This window comes from Alexandromys fortis, unplaced genomic scaffold, assembly GCF_014885135.2.
Source record: "Alexandromys fortis isolate MF-2015 unplaced genomic scaffold, M_Fortis_MF-2015_v1.1 scaffold_69, whole genome shotgun sequence".
Taxonomy (NCBI): Eukaryota; Metazoa; Chordata; class Mammalia; order Rodentia; family Cricetidae; genus Alexandromys; species Alexandromys fortis.
In genome coordinates this window covers 3,099,147-3,119,351 of record NW_026067951.1, presented here as the reverse complement: position 1 = coordinate 3,119,351, position 20,205 = coordinate 3,099,147, and the positions used below count along the sequence as shown (strand labels likewise).

Sequence of the window (20,205 nt, the reverse complement as noted above, 5' to 3'; positions counted from 1 at the left end):
CAGTGCTCTTAATCACTAAGTCATCTCTCTAACCCCCTGACAAAACTTTCTGAAATAGAGTTGTTGAGTGACTAACACCTGCTGGCTTTAGACTAGTTTATTGAAAATACACTTAGGGACAAAATGCAGGAAGAGACTGGCAGCTGCCAGTTCTTCAGCTAGAAAAATGTGATGAGCAGGAAGGAACAGCCAGCTATGTTGGAGGAGAGTCTGATCCTGCAGTAAATAGAACTGTGGTGTTTACAGGGATGAGGCTGAAATATTCTTTTTCCTTTTTTTATTTTTAAAAAAGTTATATAAATGGTTGCTTTTCTTCTATGTATGTCTGTGTACTACATGCATTCAGTACCTACAGAGGCCAGATGAGGGAGTCAGACTCCCCAGGACTGGAGTTACAGATGGTTGTAAGCCATCATGTGGGTCCTGGGAATTGAACCCTAGTTCTCCGGAAGAGCAGTTGGCGCTCTTAACCAATGAGCCATCTCATCTCTCCAGTCCCGGAAGCATTCTTGAGGGATGGAAGGTTTGATTTTTAATTGCTCTTTCCAGGATCAAGAGCTTTTGTTTATTTTACATGGCATCTGGTAAGGGAGAAATGAAAAGAATACAGCCCAAACGGATGTGCCTTTGGCAGTCCCACTGTCTACAAGCCGCTGGATCTTCTGGGGGTGATTTTGCCAGCTCTCTATTAAAAAGTTATCCCCTCCCCCGCCCTCAGGAATCTAGTCCAGATGGAAATAGCTTTTTACCAATGAACCAGCATCGTTTAGAGTTTGGACAAGTAAGCAAGCTCCTTCACAGTATTGCTGCCAGCAAAACAAGTATTCAATAGTGGGCTTCGGTCTACTTCTTTACCCACTTAGCATTCCTTCATGGAGCAGTAACCATGTATAAGTTACTGTGAGTTAATGTTGGTAGCACATGCAATGGCGGGAATACCATGAGCCTTGCTCTCAAGGAGCTTGTGCAGCCTGATAGGAAAAGGCATGCCTTGGTGTGTGTGTGTGTGTGTCCATGTGTGTGTGTGTCTGTGTGTACATGCGTGTGTATGTGTTCATGTGATCATGTGCATGCATGTGCATGTAGAGGGCAAAGGACAACCTCTGGTGTCACTCCTCATGGACTATCCACTTCAATTATTATTATTATTATTATTATTAATCAGCTCTTACAAGCCTAGAAATCGCCAAGTAGGCTAGGCTGACTGTTTGGTTGGCTGTTGTACCCCCAGGATCCACTTGGGATTGCACGTGTTTGCCACTACACCTGGTTTATCATTGTTATTATTACTATTGAAAACAATCAAAACCAAACCAACAACTCCAAACAGTACAAAACCTAAAACCAAAACCTCACCTGGATTCTGGAGCTCCAACTCAGCTCCTCACATCGACTGAGCCATAGCCCAGGTCCTTGTGCTTTTATTGCTCCTGTGAAATTATCTTTTTTTGGTTGAACAGAGGAAGAGGGGGAGGAAGAGGGAGCAGGAGAAAGGAAGCAGCTAAGAAGGGGCAAGGGGCAGGTGCAGTTGTGCTCGGATTGGCTTCTGCGTTCCACCCTGGAGACCCCTGCATACAGCTCTTGTCGGAGGGGATGCCCTATGCTGTGGACTGTGGGGATGGCTCCATCTTTGAGAGAGGTTCCTTAATTCTCTTTCTTTAGACATTGAGATCACAGGTTCTTTTCTGGGTTTGTAACAGCAAGCCTACTCATGTAGGCATAATGACATTCTGAGGTTAGTCCCATGAGGTTATAATGGAGCTGCAAAATTCCTATGGCCTAGTGACCTCGAAGCCAGTCATAACATCACAGTGTGACCCATTACTCATGCGTGTGGTAATGGTGGTGAAACAGACCCACAGTGCTGCCCCTTGTCTAGAAGTACTACAGACACCATTACTTAAGTAAATAATTCTCGAAGATAAACGATTCTTACTGGCTTATCTAATTACTGAGTTGAATTTTTTTATTCTAGAATATGCTCCTTTTACTTAGGAAAAAAAAGTTGACTGTAAGTCAGTTTGCTATATGATGTTGGCAGCACCCTCTGTATCTTGTGTTTACTGTTCCTCTTGATTGCATCATTTTGTCTTGTGCTAGATTTAATTTCATATTTTGTTCATTTTGGTCCTAGGAGCAATAGGCTGTTCCCCCAAGTGTGCGTGTGTGTGTTATCCCACAAGCTGGGTGTGTAGTAAGCTACACCAGCTAGGCCTGTGTAAGGACACTTAGCATGATGATCATACAACCACTCCATTGTCCCCCTTTCTGCTCTTCTCAGCCTCAAGAGCCTTGAGCAACCTGCCACTGAAAGCTGGGCAACAGCATCGAGATGCCAGGGATAGATGGGTTGTCTTCTGACCTCCTTGGGTCACCAGAGAGTTTGAAGGCAGAGCCTCTGGCCAGTCAGAACCAAAAGGGAGACGATGGGGGAAGAGTCTTTTTTTTTTTTTTTTTTTTTTTTTTTTTTTTTTTTTTCTGAAAGCAGATTCACACCTCCCCCCTCTCAAATTGGAACAGTCCTGGGAAAATGGGACAGGTGTCCCTAATCAAGAGACATGCTGTTTACTCAGCCCGGCAGAGCGGGCCTAAGGGAGGGGAAGTCTGGCTACAAAGAAAACTTAAATTTTCCGATCTGGTAGTCCCTGCCAGCTGCAGACCACAGGACCAAGGAACCCCTGCCGGCTCTCTCTCTAACAGGTGGATACCTGGAGCTGGTGGGCAAGTCAAAGTTCGTTCTGGAGATCAGAGGCCTGAGGAAATCCTTTGTTTCTCTGCCTCTGCTACCTACTAAGAAAGCCATCTGTGGGGTATGCTGGTGTGTGGGGAAGACGGTAAGGAAAGGCACCGGACGCTGCCTTTCCACAGGATCACTAGGTTTTGGCTACAGAAGCAGAGCGTCAGGAGCAAAGCAAGAAAGAGCGAATCAGAAGGGTTCAAACACTAGCCAGTCCAATCACTCCAGTCCTGGGCCAGGACAGCCACGGTCTCCCGCATCCACTTGGCCGCCAAATATCTACAAGAGTTTTGCTTCTAAAGGGACCACCACTAGGCTGTGATTGGCCTACCCTGGGAGTGCCTATCCGGTACACTCCGAGGCTCTCTTTAGCGGTTCCGAAATTGAGACCGATTTTGGTGCAATGCGAATTAGCTCCAGCAGCGGAGTCGTGAGGAGACTGCCTAGCTCTGGGAGCTCCGGCTTGGGCAAAGCTGGGACCCGGAGTCAACGCCCGCCCACGGCTGGCTCCATCCACGCCACCGCCCATTGCCTTGACAACCAGCCCCCACCCGCCCTCCTGCACAGCCGGCTTGGGCCACCAGCTCCTGGGCGTGCGAAGGCGCCCCGCCCTGGGCGCCCCGAATCTGTAAACCACGCATCCCCACCTAACCGGGAGCTTCCGAGCGCCACGCGGAGGCGCCCCCTCCTGCCTGAAGAGGGAAAACCCGGGCGCCCCCAGCCTTGACTTCATAATAAAGCTCCCCGAAGGCTAGGGCTCCCCCGCGCGTTCCAGCGCCTTGCACCTGCCGGGTTCCCCTACCCGTTCCCGCTGGGGGACTCGGAGTGCGCGGACGGCCCAGGAGCGTGCGTGGCCCCGTGGTCAAGTGCAGCACCTTGGCGCCCAGGGCACGGCGCTCCTGGGGAGGGGAGAGGGACATCCCCGAAGGCCGCCTCGCGGGAGGCGTGGGGGGGGGGAGGCTGCCGGGTGCACTGGGAGGGCGGGGAGCCCGCGGGAGGAGGCGGGCTGGGGGAGTGGGGCGGGCGGCGGGGAGGGAGCAGAAGCCAGGCAAGAAAGTAGCAGAAAGTCAGGCTGGCAGGCGGCGGCAGAGGCAGGAAGTCTGTGCCGAAGAGCAGCAGAAATTAGAGCCAGGGAGGGACCGCGGCGGCAGCAGCCAAGGCGAAAGAGGAAACTGCCGAAGAGGAAGCTCTGCGGCAGCCCGAGACTCCGTGCGCTCCGCATCCTCCGGCTCTGCATCCCCGCGCCCGGCATCCCCCTGCGCCCGCGCCGGGCCCCCGGCGCCTCCTCCCCAGCGTACCCCCGGCTGCCCCACAGCGCTAGTCTGCCATGGCCCGGGAGAACGGCGAGAGCAGTTCCTCCTGGAAAAAGCAAGCGGAAGACATAAAGAAGATCTTCGAGTTCAAGGAGACCCTCGGAACGTAAGTGGGTGCTGGGGACCAGAGGGTGGAAGTGGTATCGGTGGCGGCAGCTTTACATCGGTGGCTGCTGCTGCCGCCGCCTCCACCACCACCACCACCGCGGCAGAAATTGACTGGTCGCTGTATCCTCATTGTTCCATGGTCCGTTCTTGCGGGGGACCCTCCGTGAGTCCACCGCGTGGGTCTGCGCCCACGGGTGACACCTCTTCTGGGCGGGGGAGGGGAGCTCTGGGCGCGCAGAGAACAGCCCACGCGGGCAAGCGACTTTCCATTTCCCTTGCCACCACCGCCCTCCACCGATTTTCTCCCCACGCGTGACTGTGGGCTGAGTATGGTAAATCTCGTTGATCGCTGGCTGTGTGCGCTTACTCACCGTATGTATGGGCGCACTGGGTGGACGAAAGTGATCACGAGGAAATGAAGCTTTTGGTCCTGCCCTTACATCATATAATCCTATGGAATTGACATATGCACCTAGTAGGCTTAGGGTAGACTTTGAATGGCCTCAGGATGATGGGAGGGAAGAATTTCGCAGTATTCAGAGTGACATGTGGGCAGAGTCTTATCAGAGTGTGTATTTCACATAGGGTCAGCGGCCGCGCTGGGATGCATGTCCGGGTAGGAGGAGGGTTAGTGAGTCTTTTAGAGGCGGTTCTCTCCGCGGCTTTACGTAGTCTCATGCTTGACGGTTACATCTCAAGAAAGCAGAAATAATCAAAAGTGTGTGTCATCAGTGCTCTGAACATGTGCCTCTCGGCACAGCTGCAGTTCCCTTCCTGCGCATGGGTTGGTTTTGTTTTGTTTTGAAGCGCCTCGGATAGGTAAAAGGGCCGTGAAAGAAAGAATTCAGCGCTGACGGATGAGTGTGAAGTTCAAGTTACCCCCCCCCCCCCCCCCACACACAACTTGATCAGTTTCTGTTTTTGATCAGTATCTCTCCTACTGATACGGTCACACACGTGCTGCACGAAATGAGCGTTTTGCTGGGGTTTACAGGAGGTGTTGATGATAAGGAGAAAAAGGGGGGGGGGTGTTTCCCGAGCATGTCTGTGTGACTGGGTGCTTTTCTTTCCTTCCCTTCTGTCGTTTCAACCTTCTTATTTCTGCACTGGTTTTGCTTTTCCAGGACCCCATTTTCAAATCTGCTCTAAGCCCAGAGCTCCACAGCTAAATACTGCTCATGATTTCTCTTCGGCCACCCCCGCCCCCATCCCCACATGCAGTGGGTCCCCCAGAGCGAAGTTGTAGGGTGACATTCTCAACTGTGCTCCCAGATGCCTGGGACTGGCCTGTGCAGTGTGCTTAGCTCTAGAACAGGGTCACCCTGCTGCTGCTGAGATGCTGCACCAGGGCAGGCATCTCTGTGCACTTTCTTTGTGTCTTTGTGGAGACAGAATGAGGGGCTGTTAGCTTTTCATTCAGGAAAGAGGGTTAGCCTCTTAACTCTTCCAGTTAAGATGCTACTTCTGGTCCAAACTTTTCAAATTTGTCATTGAGGTTTGAGACTGTGGCTCGGCGATGCCCAAGTTAACAGGAAAACAGAAATGTACCTTTTGCTTGTCCACCAGGGACCCGGCATATGGTTGCGGATGGGGGATTGGAGATTGAGGAATACCCTCCTGTGTGAGCATATCCCCTTACATGTCTTTTACCTGCCTACGGGAGCCGGTTTCCTGCAGTCTCCAGGCAGGTGGATCCAGTCTCCATTCGCTGACTGTTCTCATTGGCAAAGCCGGAGCCCCATGCCTGCACCTCTGCAGTGGCCAGGCTGCTGAGAGGGAGCGGGCTTTGAGCAGATTGTACTGTGTGGCATGCCGTTTGGGTTCACCAGAGTGGCTTCCATCTCTGGGAAGGACAGAATTTTGACTTCATGGTGACCCGAGCTCAGGCGGAACTGCTTCATAGACTTGAGCTGTGCTCCAGTAAGCTGGCTCTTTCCGAAGGTCCCTTCTGTTTGAAAATAATTCTTTGCAGAGAAACTCTCTGGTAATGCTGACAGGGTACCTAGGATGGCACTAGAAATACAAGGATCAAAAATTAAAAAAAAAAATTGAATGACATAATAGTATTGACAATTATGGAGGCATTCTTAAAGGTATACTAAGCACTAGGTTTTTATTCTAAGTTTCTTGGGTGAATTAATCCATCTCAACTCACACACTAAATTCATGACATAATTATTTGGTGCTCCCCACAGTTTTCAGACGAGGGAACCGAGGCATTAGAGACACTGTGAGCTAACAAGCTGGCTGCTAAGTGATGGAGACAATATTCAGAGTGAGGCGGAAGAGGTGCATGTGTGTGCATGCGTGTTCAAGTACATGCGTAGGCCAGAGGTCAACATTGGATGTCCTTCCTTTGCTCTCTGCCTTACCGTTTGAAGCAGGGTCTTACACTGAACCTGTGTAAGCCGCCAACGAGCTTCAGAGATCCAGCTGTACTGGGATTAGTTGAGGGAGGCCATGGCCAGCTTTTATGTGGGTGATGGGAATGCACGTTCAGCTCCCCATGCTGTGTGGCAGGCTCTTTCCTTACTGGGACACCTTTCTATTTCCAGAACAACTCTCCATGGTCCTCAATGCCATTCAGCTACTTTATGGCCTGAAAATGCCAATTTAACCAGAGAGTAGGGAATGTAGTTGAGTGGTAGTGTGTTTATCTACCGTGTGTGAGGCCAGGTTATATCCCAGGACTACAAATAATTATGAAAAGGGTGTTAGTATATGGAAAGCCAATTTTAATAAGGATGCACATAAGAGACTATTATGAACAACCTCCTAATCTAAATATGCAAGGATTTCAAAGTTCTTGGATTATTACCATTGTACCATCTCCCTGAATTTGCTAGACGCTGTCTCAAGTTGAGGATGTCTGGCTCACCCTGGGCCAAGTCTAGTGAGCTTAGCCCGAGTCTTACGGTAAAATTTACTTTCTGTCCCTTCGGTGTGGATTTTAAATCTGGACTTTTCTCTTGTTTATGATAAAGTCTAGTAGGAGTCAGAGGCGTAGACAACAATAATTTAATAATTGGAGTCTACACTCAAAGATCTGCTTGGCTCCAGTCACACTATTCCGTACACCTTCACCAAGCGTCTTCAAGATCCTAAGACAGGAAAGCCCTGCTAGAGACTGATCACAATGTTTTTGAAATAAAACATTGTAAACAAACAAACAAGCAAGCAAAACAAACCCGGAGGAGAGTTCAGTAGGCAGCTTTGTAATCTTGTATTTGGCAGTCTAATCTGGTGTCTCTTCTCAGAGTCTAGAAGGTCTAATGTAGGAAGCAGAGGGTCAAGGCGTTATGTCAGCGTGCTTAGAGGGACCTTGCTGACTAGGGGGCCCAGTGAATGATGACTGGATTGGGAGGATTGAAGAGGAGGCGGAGGGAGAGGAGAGAGCGGTCTCCTGGTGTGGGTGTGTGTAATGCACCTTCAGGTCAGGCCCCAGGAAACATTCGACCCTTATGCTTAGTCTCCTGCAAAGGGGGTTCCAGAACCTAACTGTATCTCTGAGTGAGGTGGGGAGACTTAATTACTGTTTATTAATCAACAACATGTTTTCAGATCCTTGGCACACAGTAAGAGCAAATAAATGTTGTGTAACAGCAAATTAGGAACGGTAAACATTTCTGTTGGCGCATTCGCTAGGCTGTTAGAGCCTTCTCTGCTGGAGGAGTGTGTGTGTGCAGGTGCATGAATACATGTCCATCACATGTGGGTGTATAGGCCAGAGAATAATCTTGGCTGTTTTTCCTCATGCCACAACCATTTTTTTTTTTGAGACAGGGTCTCTCACTGGCTTGGGACTCACTAAGTAGGCTAGGCTGGTTGGGCAGCAAGCCCTAGGAACCAATCTGTGGCCTGCCTCTGCTTTTCCAGCTGGCTTTCAGGTGCATGCTACCATGCCTAGCATTTTATTTTTATTATCTTTAAAATTTAAAAAATGTGGATTCTGGGGATTGAACTCTGGGACTCATGTTTGCAAAGCAAACAGTATATTGTCTGAGCTATCTCCCCAGCCACAGAGATATCCTTAAACACCTTCTGAAAAAACAAACTTGGTGTCCACCATTCAGAGAAGGATGTGGAAGGTTTTCAAACACCCTAACAACTTGATATTTTGTGGTTCACTTCTGTCTAGAAGGCATTTCTAATTGTTGTTCCTCAGGGTTTGCCTTGTGCCACTAGGTGCACCTATTTGGAAGGACAGTGTGTGTGTGTGTATGTTCATGCAGATGAGTGAGCACATGTGTTTGCATGCATGTGGAGGCAAGAGGTTGGATATAGCTTTGGACCCTGGTTTTTGAGACCAGGTCTTTTCACTGGCCTGGAGTTCACCTGTTCACTAGGTTAGCTGGCCAGGGAGCCCAGATAGCCGCCTGTCTCTGCTTCCCCAGTGCTGGGTTATGAGCACCATAATAGCCTGCTTTATACGTGGATGCTGGGGAGTAAACTCAGGTCCTCCTGCCTGTACAGCCAGCGCTGTAACCAACAAAGAAGTCTCCCCAACCCCATGGAGGGACATTTTTATGACCATTCAAGCAGAGGATGAAACAGTCCAGGCCAGCTGCTTACTCTAAAGTAAGTGGGTCTTTTTTATGACCTACATGCCTGCTGGTGGCTGCTTTAGGAGGAGAATACATGGGTATTTCTGTGGGGCTGGAACTGTCTCTCCCACCTGGCTCACCCTTCTGCTGCTGAAATTGGTCAATAACTACACCTGTTGAGGACAAACGTGATCGATTTGTCTGCAACCTTAGATGGGCGGTAGATTTGCCTTTTCTTTTGGTGGGGGGTGTCCATGTGTATAAAGAATGCAAAACCACCCCGGGGTAGTTTGCATCTTTGCACTTCTGGTTATGCTGCGGATTCGGAGATCAGTCAGATGTTTAGCCTCTGTGCAGAGCGTTGGAAATATTAGGAAGAGGAGGAGGGATGTGAAGCCTGGTTGTCTCTCGGAGGCTAACCCAGCTGCAGTATTTGCTGTTAGTTTGGATCTCTCTATCCTCCTGTTTGGAGGCATGATAAATTATTCAGTTTAAACATCTAAGATTATCCCTGGAATACCTGCTATGTTCTAGGCAAATTGAGAAGAGATGGAGAAGCTAAGCCTGTGGTGGTTCCAGTCCAGCTAAGGCTGGAAGGGAAGTGAGAGGGAGTGGAGGGTTAAAGAAGTGTTGTATGGGCTGGAGGCGCTTTAGCTTTTGCTCCAGATTGGAAGGGCGTGAGCAGAGGAGTGATAGGTGGCTTTACTGAGTGTCCAGTTCAAGGGCAAACGCGGGGAGACCAGCTAGGAACCTTCTCCTGTGCCCTATGCGAGGGACACAGTGCTGCAGAATGGGGAAGCAACCATGGGTTACACACTCCGTTGTCCTTCCGCATGAGTGTACCTGGATCTGGGACGTGGAACTGTGGGCTAGAGCTTTTCCCCAGAAGAACTAATAAGGGCTGGGTCTCAGGTCGCCATCTCCGGTTTAAACTTGTCAACTGAGTGCACTGTAATTATACTTGGTTAATGTCAGATGGACGCCCATGCTCTCTCAGGGGAGGACCGTAGGGGTTAACTTGTTGAGCTTTCCTTTGGCTGGGTCTCCATAAATCCCTCTAATCTTTCCTTTCCCCAGATAAATCCCCTCAAATCCTCTCCAGTCTCTCTCCTCCCTCTTTCCTCCCTCTCCCCTCTCCAAAGGCTTAGGTGGCAGATCAGTAGGGAATTGCCATATTATTGGTCAACTTGCCCGAGGGTGTCAGGCTCCTGGTTCTCAGGCCTGACATGTACAATTTCACAGGGATCAGCAGGGAACCCAAAGCCCATTGGATTCATATTCCTTTAATTAATGACGGAATTTCTAATAGGCGACGAACACAAGCCTGGTGTCATAGCTGGCCGGGTTTCTTCTCTGACTCAATATGGCCAATCCAGTGCTTATGTAGTTAAAGCTGGAGGACATGTGGACTCTGGGAGAGATGCCAGCTTTATTTTTTCCCCCCTCAGTCCATGTTGGTTATGCCCTTTTGACTTTCTGTGGTGCTAGAGAGCACTTCTCTTGGCCAGCTTTTGATTAGATTCTATTTGACTTTTAAAAGAAGGTTTATTATACCATGTATACACGATGTATACAAGGTTCACCATTTAGCTCTAATCACACCAAGAATGACCTCCAAATGCATGCCGTAGGTCAAGCTCATTCTGTGGCAGGCCACACGGATTCCATGACCTCGGCTCTCAGTTCTATGCTACGATGCTGTGTGTTTCACCGGGACTGAAATAAATGAAGGCACTTCCCCCCGCCCCCCCCCCCCCACGATGTGTGTGCCTGTCCACCTAGTCTAAGTGGCAGAGCTTCTCCCTGTTAGAACTCACGAAGTAGGCTGGGCTGGCTGGCCAGTGATTCCAGGGACCTGCCTGAGTTCTGCTTCCCCAGCCCTGGGATTACAAGTGCATGCTACCACCTCTGGTTTTTTAACGTGGGTTCTGGGAACCCAGCTCAGGTCTAACACTTCACCAGCTGGGCTGTCTCTTCAGCCCGACAGATTCTGTTCTTGGGTGACGCCGAATCCTGGGACAAATGTTTAGTTTATTTGCTGAGCCTGAGTAGGGGAGGCAATAAACGTGGAATAAAGAGTTCACATCAGCACAGCTGTTGGTAGTAGCTCTGTGCACGAGGTGTTGCCTTAATTTTCCCGGGTCAAGGTGGAGATAGACGTCGCCACCTCCTGGATTGTATAGGGGTTCAATGACATCTAGACTGGCGCTGCTTTCAACAGCTGGGCGGGCTCCCTAAGCTCCACCCAGGCTAGGACCAGCGGAGAAGAGCACGCTAGTGTCTGTTGGATATCAATTTTTGGATGCCCTTGTTGCAGATATGTAGATTGTAGAATGTGTATTTAACCTTTCAGAAAGTTAATTTAAGCAACCACAGACAAGCTCTCATTCAGCCGGGCCAGAACACCCATTGTTCTTCAAGGTACATTGAGCAGCTGTGAACCTGGTTTAGAGGTTACCCGGGAGGGAGTGCAAGTTTTGGCAGGCTCCACTGCTTCCTAGCTGTGCGGTTTTTGGTCTTCTGAGCCCGATGGCTTCCTCCCTAAAACCCGGTACTAAGAGGACCTAACGTGAAGGTAGCCATGGAGAGGAAATGCAGAGCGCATGGGACCCACTAAGAACAGATCGTGAGTTCAGGTACGGTGAATGCTGGCTGTCTCATTAGTCCCTGCTCCACAGATGCTGTTTGCACAGATTTAGAGCCTGCACTGGGCCATTCACAGTTGTTGCCAGCAGGAGGTGATTAAACCAGATGATAGTGCTAGCATTAACCAAAAGACTCAGCCTGAAAGCATTCTCTGGGCCAGCTCGTGAACTGGAGTGAGTGACCTAGTTTGCTACATCCTTTCCTCTGGTTGGCTCACCAGATTTGCCTCTCTGCCTCTCTTCCTGTTTCCTGGGCTGAGTTTGAAAACCCAGTCTACATCAGCTAGCGGTAGAGTCCTCTTCTCAAAGATGCCCAAGTGTCTTCGTGTTGCCGTGGTGCTTCTACAGCGTCATTATGCTGTTCCTTCAGAGCAGTTGTTGGCTTCCGCCTTGTTTCTTACTGCAAGCGACACAAACGTTCTTTTTTTAATTTTTGCAGCGCTGCGAATGGAACCCAAGGTCTTGTGCATGTTTGTCAACCCCTTTACCACTGAGCTGTAACCCCCACTCTGAGAATAGTATTTTAATTGGATGACTGAAATAATTTACTTAGAATGTCATTTCATCACAAAGTTGTGTAGTTTACAATCTTTGGGGCTGGGGAGATTGCTCAGTTGGGAAAGTGTCTGGGTGTGAATGCATGTGTACTTAATTCCTGTACTGGAGAGGCAGGGACAGGTGCATTCCTGGGGCATTCTAGTGTGCCACCCTAGCTTACTTGATGATTTCCAGGCCAGTGAGAGGCCCTGTCCAAAAAACAAGGTGGGTAACATCTCAGGAATGACACCTGAGGGTGTCTTTTGGCCTCAACACATGTTCGTACATGTTCACATCTACCCAATACACACGTGCACCTGCACACACACAAACATTCATGTGCATGCTTGCCCAGTATCTTAGTTCCTTCTCCTGCTGATGTGGAAAAATATCCCGATAAAAGCAGCTCAACGGAGAAAGGGTTCGCTTCACCGTTTAGTTCCACGGTGAAGTCTGTGATGGCAAGGGAGTCAGCAGCACCCTGGAAGCAGCTGGTCAGTCACATCCATGAGCAGGAAGCAGAGCACAACCATTTATGAAGTCTAGGGAATGGTGCTGCTCACAGTAGGCAAGTCTTCCTACCCCAACCTACCCCAATTAGTGCAGTCAAGACAGTCCCCCAGAGGCAAGGTGATTTTAGATTCTGTCAAGTTGGCAGTTAACGCTACCATTACACGCAGGCACAGAGTCTCTGGCCTTGCACGTGATAGGCACGTGTTCTTCCACTGAGCTAGTCCCCGGGTTGTCGTATATTTTAAAATACTACACACTACATTTGTCTTAGTGTGTTTTGCAATGGCACGGTGTACTTACACATGCCACGTAAGCACAGGAAACAATTTGTTATGAGCTGTCCTTGTTGGGGTTTGGAGACGGGAAGTGGGAGAAGGTGCCAAAAGTTCCAAATTTCTCAAGTTGCAGGCTCCAGTGCATTATCCCAATTATTGTTGCCCCTGTTTGTGGTCGGCGTCTTGTGTATGACCTGCTGGGAACTCAGCTGTTCACGCACTACCTGTCGAGAAGCTCTCTCTGTCTTTCACGAACACACCTCAGACCACTGGGACCAGTTTTTCAGTGAGTTGAATCTAGTGTTATAGATGGAATCATATTAAATAAGAGTTCGGGCAGCCCCGAAAGAGGAAGTTACTGGTTAATGAGTCTCTAGTTATAGACCACATTAACAGGCACAAAACACCAAGGACCATGATTTTTGCTTGTGAATCTGTTTTAAGATTTCATTGTAAGCTTTTATGGTTGTTTTCTGAGGCATATTTCCTCTAGGGAGTGAAAGCTTACGTGGTCATTCGGGTCCTACCAGGCCTAGAGATAGCCCCCAGAGACCGTGAGATGAACACAAGGGACTTGGGGCTTAGTAAAGATGAAAAAGTATTGGTTTTATGTGGCCCTTTTGGCCCCTTGTACAGCTGGGACATAATGACAAGACTTCACATTTGTTTGCTGATCTTTTCCTCTCAGCCATTGTGGTTATACGTGTAACTTCGAACTAAACCGTTGTAGCCATTTCTAACTGTATAGTCCACATTTAGAACATTCGCGTTGGGCAACCATCCATCTATACAAGTTCTTACTCCTCCCAAACTGAAACTCTGTACTCATTAACCAATACCTTCCTCTTCCTCTTCCCCAGGCCTCTGCCCATCATCATTCCACTTTCTATCTCTCTGGTTTTTACTTCTTTATAAAATGCATTGTTTATGTGGTCTCGTGGCCTCGGGTTTGTTTAAGCCCACTTTATCTAGAATGCGTTCAGGTTTGCCTATGGTGTAACAGGCATGGCGATTCTCAAACTTGTAAAGTGTTCTTATTTTCCTGTATGAATATACTGCATTTTTGCATTTTTCTTCATCACTAGATCTGTGCTGCTTCTGCTTCTTGGCAACTGTGAATAATGCTTCTGTCAACCTGGATATGCAAACCTCTCTTCGAGACTGTGTTTTCAATTCTTTTGGGCACATAGACAGAACTGCCAGTGCTGATCATATCCATGCATCACGCCCCACCCCCACCCCCACACACTTCAGGGGGGAGGTTCTCATTTAGCTCAGGCTGGCCTTGATGTCTCTAGGAAGCCAAGAATAACCCTGAACTCTGGGCTCCCTTTCTTTCATCTCCCAAGTGCTAGTATTACAGGTGTGAACCACTGTGCCTGGATTCCATGCTTCATTTTAGTTTTTTTTTTTTTTTTTTTTTTTTCAGTGCTGGGGATTGAACATAGGGTCTCATGAGAGATACTAGATAAGCACTATACTTAATTTTAATTAAATTATTTTTTAGTGTGTGTTGCAGGGATGGAGCATACACACGCGCACACATACTCACTCATACATGTGCCCAAAGAGGCTGCAGCGGAATGTTGGGTATCTTCCTGTCACTCTCAGTTTTATTGCTGCGAGACAGGATTTCTTCCTGAACAGGAAATTCACTGTTGTTTTTGACTAGTCTGGCTAGTGAGCTCTCCGGATCTGCCGGTCTCTGTCCCCAAGTGCTGAGGTTATAAGCATGCTCAGTCAAGGCTGGCTTTTCATGCGAATGTGGGGATTCAAATTCAGGTCCTCAGTTTTGCAGAATAAGCATTCTCACCCGCTGAGCCATCTCCCCACACCCCGAGATTCTGTTTCCAGGTACTGTCATGCAGTTCTCAGGGTTTCCCAGTGCGCAAAGTAGTTTTTATAGCCCTGATTCCTTCTAAGTCTTTAAATAACTTCATAGTCAATGAACAGATAAGAAAACCAAAGGTCAGAGGGGTTAAATGACTCAAGTTAGAATGCCTTTGAGTGGAGATGAGACTTCTGGCTCCTGATTCTGTTTTCCTCCCCATCCCATGATGCTAGTGAAGCTCCTTGCTGGTATTGGTAATACAGAGTATTAATAATTGACTATTAAGAAGGGGACCAAGTCAGTACCCTTTGCTGAATACTTACGGCAGGACTTCACAGTGTGTGGGAAGCTCCTGGTAGGGAGGGATGGCTGATGTTAGCCCTTGCCAAGACACTCCCAGCTGGGCCTATTTCAGTGCTACTCATGGCTTGGTAACCTACTTGCAAGACTCCTGAGCAGAGTTCTCCTTAGACAAATACCAGGGGACGTGGAGGGCAGGAATGGACCTTTCTGTCTAGGTCTGTTAGTCAGGCGCTAGAATCTTGATCTCACCCCGTGTGGCTTGATTACCTTAATATACGTGAATTGTTTTATAAGTCCCTGATGAGCTAAGTCAGGTGTGAGGCCCGTGTCACCCAGAAGGCGTTACTCTACTATAAAGATTATAGGTTGTGGATGAGCCTTTCCCAGGTATGTTATCAATATGCTTACCTTTGGAAAGGGAGTTATCAGATTTTGGGCAGGTCTTCCATGGAAATTCGTCATATAGTGACCTTGAATCTGCCCCCAGAGTTTCTTAGTATATTCCATCTGGCCCTACCTAGGTGGTTATTATTATTATTATTAATTATTGTTTTCAGTCTCAGCTTTTAAGTGATTGACACATTGAGAAAAACCTTTAAAAAATTTATAAAACAAATGTCTAGTGAGAGAATTTGAGAAACATGGAAAGGTAGTCCATTTTCTGTCGCTGTAATAGGAAATTATAGACTAGGTAGTTTATGAAGAAAAGGAGTTTATGTTGCTCACAATTCTGGAACTCCAAGAACATGCATGGCTCATGTATGTACTTGGTATCTGGTGGATTTTATCTGCAGGCAGGAGACCTTCCAGAAAGCCAACAAGTAGCACAGGTCATCACATAGATACAGAGGGGTTGTTTGTTTTAGAAAGCCACTACTGAAATTATGAAAGACCCACTCCCGTGATCTTACTCAATCCTGATGGGCTTCCCACAGGCTCCACCTCCCAATGCTGTTAGAGGATGGATTTGTGCAATTACTGCACGTGCATTCTGGGGACACGCCTACCAGCAGGTATAAAGAAGTGACTGCATGGTTGGATGAACTGTTGGTACTCAGTTCCTCCTGGGGATGGATGCTCCCGAAGTGAATGGAGGTAGCTTCTTGGCTGTAGTAGGGCTGTGACTATTTACTGATTGGTAATATTACTGATACTTTGTTATTCTACCAGCAGCTGTGGTTGGGCCACTATGCACAGGGTTGCTATTGGCCCTGGATGCGGTAGTGGCAGTCTTGGTTGGATGCCATGAATGACTGGCTGTGTGAAGTGTATCATTGTCTGGTGCTAGCTTGGTGCTGGTGATGATAGCATTCTTTGACTTACTGTCATGGTCACCTCTTCTGCCCTCATTATCACTTCTAAACAATGTTCCCAGACTCAGCAGTGTGACGGAGCCTGGTGCCAAGATGAGATCCTGCTGAACTGGCTTGTGGAGAGCTAATAATACACCTGAGAAAAAAGAGATAAACAATAGTCATGTCCATGTGTGGCTGACTGTCCCTGATAGGGCAAGATACAGGAACGCGGTTTCTCAGGCGCTTCATGACAGGTGACACAAAAGAGACACCTCTTCGCACACAGCCTCTCTTCTGACAACGTGCACATACCTCATACCCTTACGCAAATTCCTTAGCTACATTTCCCCCCCTCTGAGATAGGATTTTATATAGTTCAGGGTAGTCCCATGTTTGCTATGTAGTCACAGATAATTCTAAACTTCTGGTCTTCCTGTATCTGCCTTCTAAGTGCTGGGGTCACAGGCATGGACCACAGTTGATGTATGTGGCACTGAAGATCAGAGCCAAGGTCTTGTGCATGCTAGACAGGCGCTGTATCCCCAGTCTCTATATTTTGGATGTTAGATGTCTACCAAGCATGTGTTAAAGGTTTGTTCCTATCTTGATCCTATTGGAAGGTGTTGGAACTTTCAAAAATTGGGCCCCAATGAGGTCTTTGGGAGTGGATGATGGACTCCAGGTTCTACATCTCTTTCTCTCTTGGGTCCTGGCCACCAGGTGAGCATCTGCTCCCCACGACCCCTACCCCCTGTTTGTTCCGTGATGTGTTGTCTTACACCAGGTTCAAAAGCAATGATGCATCAACCCAGCACTGCCCACACTGTGAGCCCAAGGAGACCCCTTCTCTTGATCTCTGGTGTGTGTTACAGTGACAGAAGGTGACTGACACATTCCCTTGAGAAGATTTTCAGAATCATCCCATCTTGCAATTAGATGATTGTTGAAATAAGGAGCGGCGGGGCTGCGTCCCCAACACCCCGGCCGCTTGCTAGCTCATGCCCGAAATAACAACACACAAACTGTATTCATTTAAGAACTGCTTGGCCCATGAACTCTAGCCCTTACAGGCTAATTCTCGCACCTGGACTAGCCCATTTCTAATGATGTGTGTAAGCACCCCAAGGTGCGCTTACCGGGAAGATTCTAGCCTCCGTCCATCATGGTGTCTCTGCTCCAGAGAGCAGAGCTGTTCAGTCCCTCTGGGAGCAGAGCAGAGTCTGACCTCACTTCCTCTTCTGCCCAGAATTCTATTCTGTTTACGCCTCCCACCAATGCTTTAACCTATGAGGCCAGCCAAGCAGTTTCTTTAATTAACCAATGAAATCAACAGATTGATATATGACACTCCCACATCAGATGATGGTGACCTTCTTATCACATGGAGAGCAGGTGATCCAGCAGGCCGTGAAACCAGGAGCTTTGAGATTAAGTGACCTGGTCCAAAGTCTCCTGTCGAAGCCTAACAATATCCAGGCCACTGGCTCTAGGGTTGAGATTTTTCCTGCCGTGTCACCCAGGTGTAGTCTGTGAATGCTGGGAAGCACCGGCTCCAGCTCTGGTGCCGTCATGGTTCCTAGAAGACATGCTGCTTTGTGGGCTTCCTGCCTTGGCCATTATTTTCCCACGCCTGCGGCCTTGTGATTGGGTTTGCAGGTGTGAATTGTTCTGAGGACTGGATGGGCTGCTGAGAAAAGCAGCCAATGCAGTAACTTTAGCTCCCTCAGCCTGGCTTCCTCCCACTGTGCTGCCTCGTGGAGCACAGGCCATGTGTCCCTGAGCCGGTGAGGCAGTCAGAGCCGTGGGCAGGGTGTATCGGGTCACTACACTCCTGTGCTGAGGTGGGTAAACAAGTCCCTGTGCCCTCAGGGAGCAGGTGTCACCCAGGGATAGAACCTCGCTCAGACAGAATACCAGTGTGCACAGTAAATGCTTGAAGGCTTGTTGGGAAAATGAACGATGAGTGGAGGAAAAGCAGCATTGCCTTTGGTTCCATCAATGGCATTCCAGTTCCAGTGGCGCCACTTGGAGCTACGAGGCCTCGACTGACTTATAGCAACCAAATTGCTTTTTACATTTTTTTTTGCCTTAAAATTTTTGTTACATTTATTTGTGTGTGTGTGTGTGTGGAGCACATAGATGTCACTGTGTGGAGGTCAGAGGACAACTTTCAGGAACTGCTTCCTTCCTTCCATGCTGTGGGTAACAGGGATCCAACTCATCCTCCTAGGCTTGGCAGCGGGCACCTTTGCCCCTGAGCCGTTTCACTTGCCCTCTACTCCTCTTTTTTTTTTTTTTTTTTTTTTTTTTTTTTTTTTTTTTTTTTTTTTTTTTTTTTTTTTTTTTTTTTTTTTTTTTTTTTTTTTTTTTGTCTCTTGTAGCTTGGGGTAACCTTATACTCAATTTGTGACTCAAGGTGACCTTGAACTCTCGATCCTCCCTATCTCACTAAGACTGGCTTTAGAGGTGTGTACCACTACGTCCAGTTGAAGATAGCAGTTTATCTTTCCAGTTTCTGGTGAGGCTCTTATCATTAACAGTTTTTGAGGGATGTAGGCATGCTCCATAGGATGGGTGCAAAATGAAGGACACAGCGGGTTTTAAGCAGGTGGATGTCAGACTCCATTATGATTGCTTTCAGTGGAGAGACTTACGGTGCCCTCAGAAATGCTGGTAGAAATTCATTCCTGGGAGCTGCACTGTATTGTCAAGACTAAGAACGTAAGCATTGAAGATCTATTGGTTATTTTTGTTGTTGTTGTTCTTGCCACAAAATACCCTACAGAAGCAACTTAGTGGAGGAAGGGTTGTTTTAGCTTATAGTCTATCACGATGGGGAAGCCACGGCGGTAGATACATAAGGCGGTCAGCAGTCAGGAAGCAGAGGTGGGGGTGGGGGGAGAGGAGTGCTGGCTCGTGCCCAGCTCTTGTTTTCCTTTTCATGCAGTCCAAGTCTCCAGGCCATGGAGTGGTGCCGCACACAGTAGGGGTGTGTCTTCCCAGCTCACTTAACCCGGCCTGAAAAAAAATCTCTTGCAGACATGCCTAGAGGTTGTCTCTAGTTGACTCTACATCCTATTGAGTTGACAATCAACATTAATCATCACAGTAGGCTTTTAGAGATCTCTGTAAAAGAGTTTGTTTTGTTGGAATGAGCTGAGAGAAAGATTAAGAAAGAGATACTGAGATATTATAAGAGGCTGGACTGGAATGAAGGGGTGATGGCCATGTGGATTATGACAAAGAGAAAGCTGGATAGTCATGATGGAAGCATTCAATTGCTCATTCACTTGACAGTGTTGAATACCCCTGGGATGAGCAATGCTGGGAGAATCTTGCATGTTATCTCTTTGGCCTATGATGGCTATACTCTGTCATCATATTTCCCTATGAAGAAGCCATGAATAATATGTTGGGTCCCCACTGAGATCATCAGTCTCATGATTGTCCTTGGTTGCTCAGATAGTTTAGATGAAAGAAAGGCCACAATGGCTCTCTGGTCCCTTCCCTTGAGTTCTGTGACTACATAGAATATCCTGTGGTCTATATCACCTATGTTCCTTCAATTTTAGACTCATACTGGCCAAGATCAGTTGTCATGTATGTGTTGGTTCATATGTGTTGTACTCATGCTTGCATGTATGTAGAGACCAAAGATCAATTCTATTGTTGTTCCTTAGAAGCTGTCCACCTAGGTAATTTTTGTTGTTGTTTGCTTGTTTTGAGGCAGGGTCTCTTATTGGCTTAGAGTTGGCCAGATAGACTAGACTTGGCTAGCCAGTAAGTCTTAGGAATGCTCCTGTCTCCACCTCCCCAGTAGTGAGGTTACAATGTGTACCACCATGCCCAGCTTTTCTTTTCTTTCTTTTTTTTCCATGTGTTTTTTTTTGGGGGGGAGGGAGAGGATTGAACTTAGACCCTCTTGCTTGTAAGGCAATCATCAACTGAGCTATCTCCTCAGCTCAGCAAATCTGACATTTATCCTTTCCTACTTTCCCCCTCCCTCCCTTCCTCCGTCCCTCCCTTTCTTTTTTTTTTTTTGCTTGCAATTTTTTTAATTAATTTATTTTTTTTTAATTTATTAAAGATTTCTGTCTCTTCCCC

The 20,205-nt window shown here is 47.8% G+C and overlaps 1 protein-coding gene and 1 long non-coding RNA gene across 4 annotated transcripts in view; one reads left to right on the top strand and one right to left on the bottom strand.

Moving 5' to 3' along the window:
• Positions 1–20,205, bottom strand: part of LOC126506789 (uncharacterized) — a 75,972-nt gene that overhangs the window by 49,336 nt on the left and 6,431 nt on the right. The gene's annotated exons all lie outside the window — the stretch shown is intronic.
• Positions 3,767–20,205, top strand: part of Camk1d (calcium/calmodulin dependent protein kinase ID) — a 400,857-nt gene continuing 384,418 nt past the window's right edge. For all 3 annotated transcript variants that reach the window (XM_050150592.1, XM_050150593.1, XM_050150594.1), the window contains exon 1: positions 3,767–4,156. In XM_050150592.1, coding sequence (XP_050006549.1) covers positions 4,065–4,156 — 92 coding nt within the window. In that variant the 5' untranslated portion in view covers positions 3,767–4,064. The remainder of the gene's footprint in view (positions 4,157–20,205) is intronic.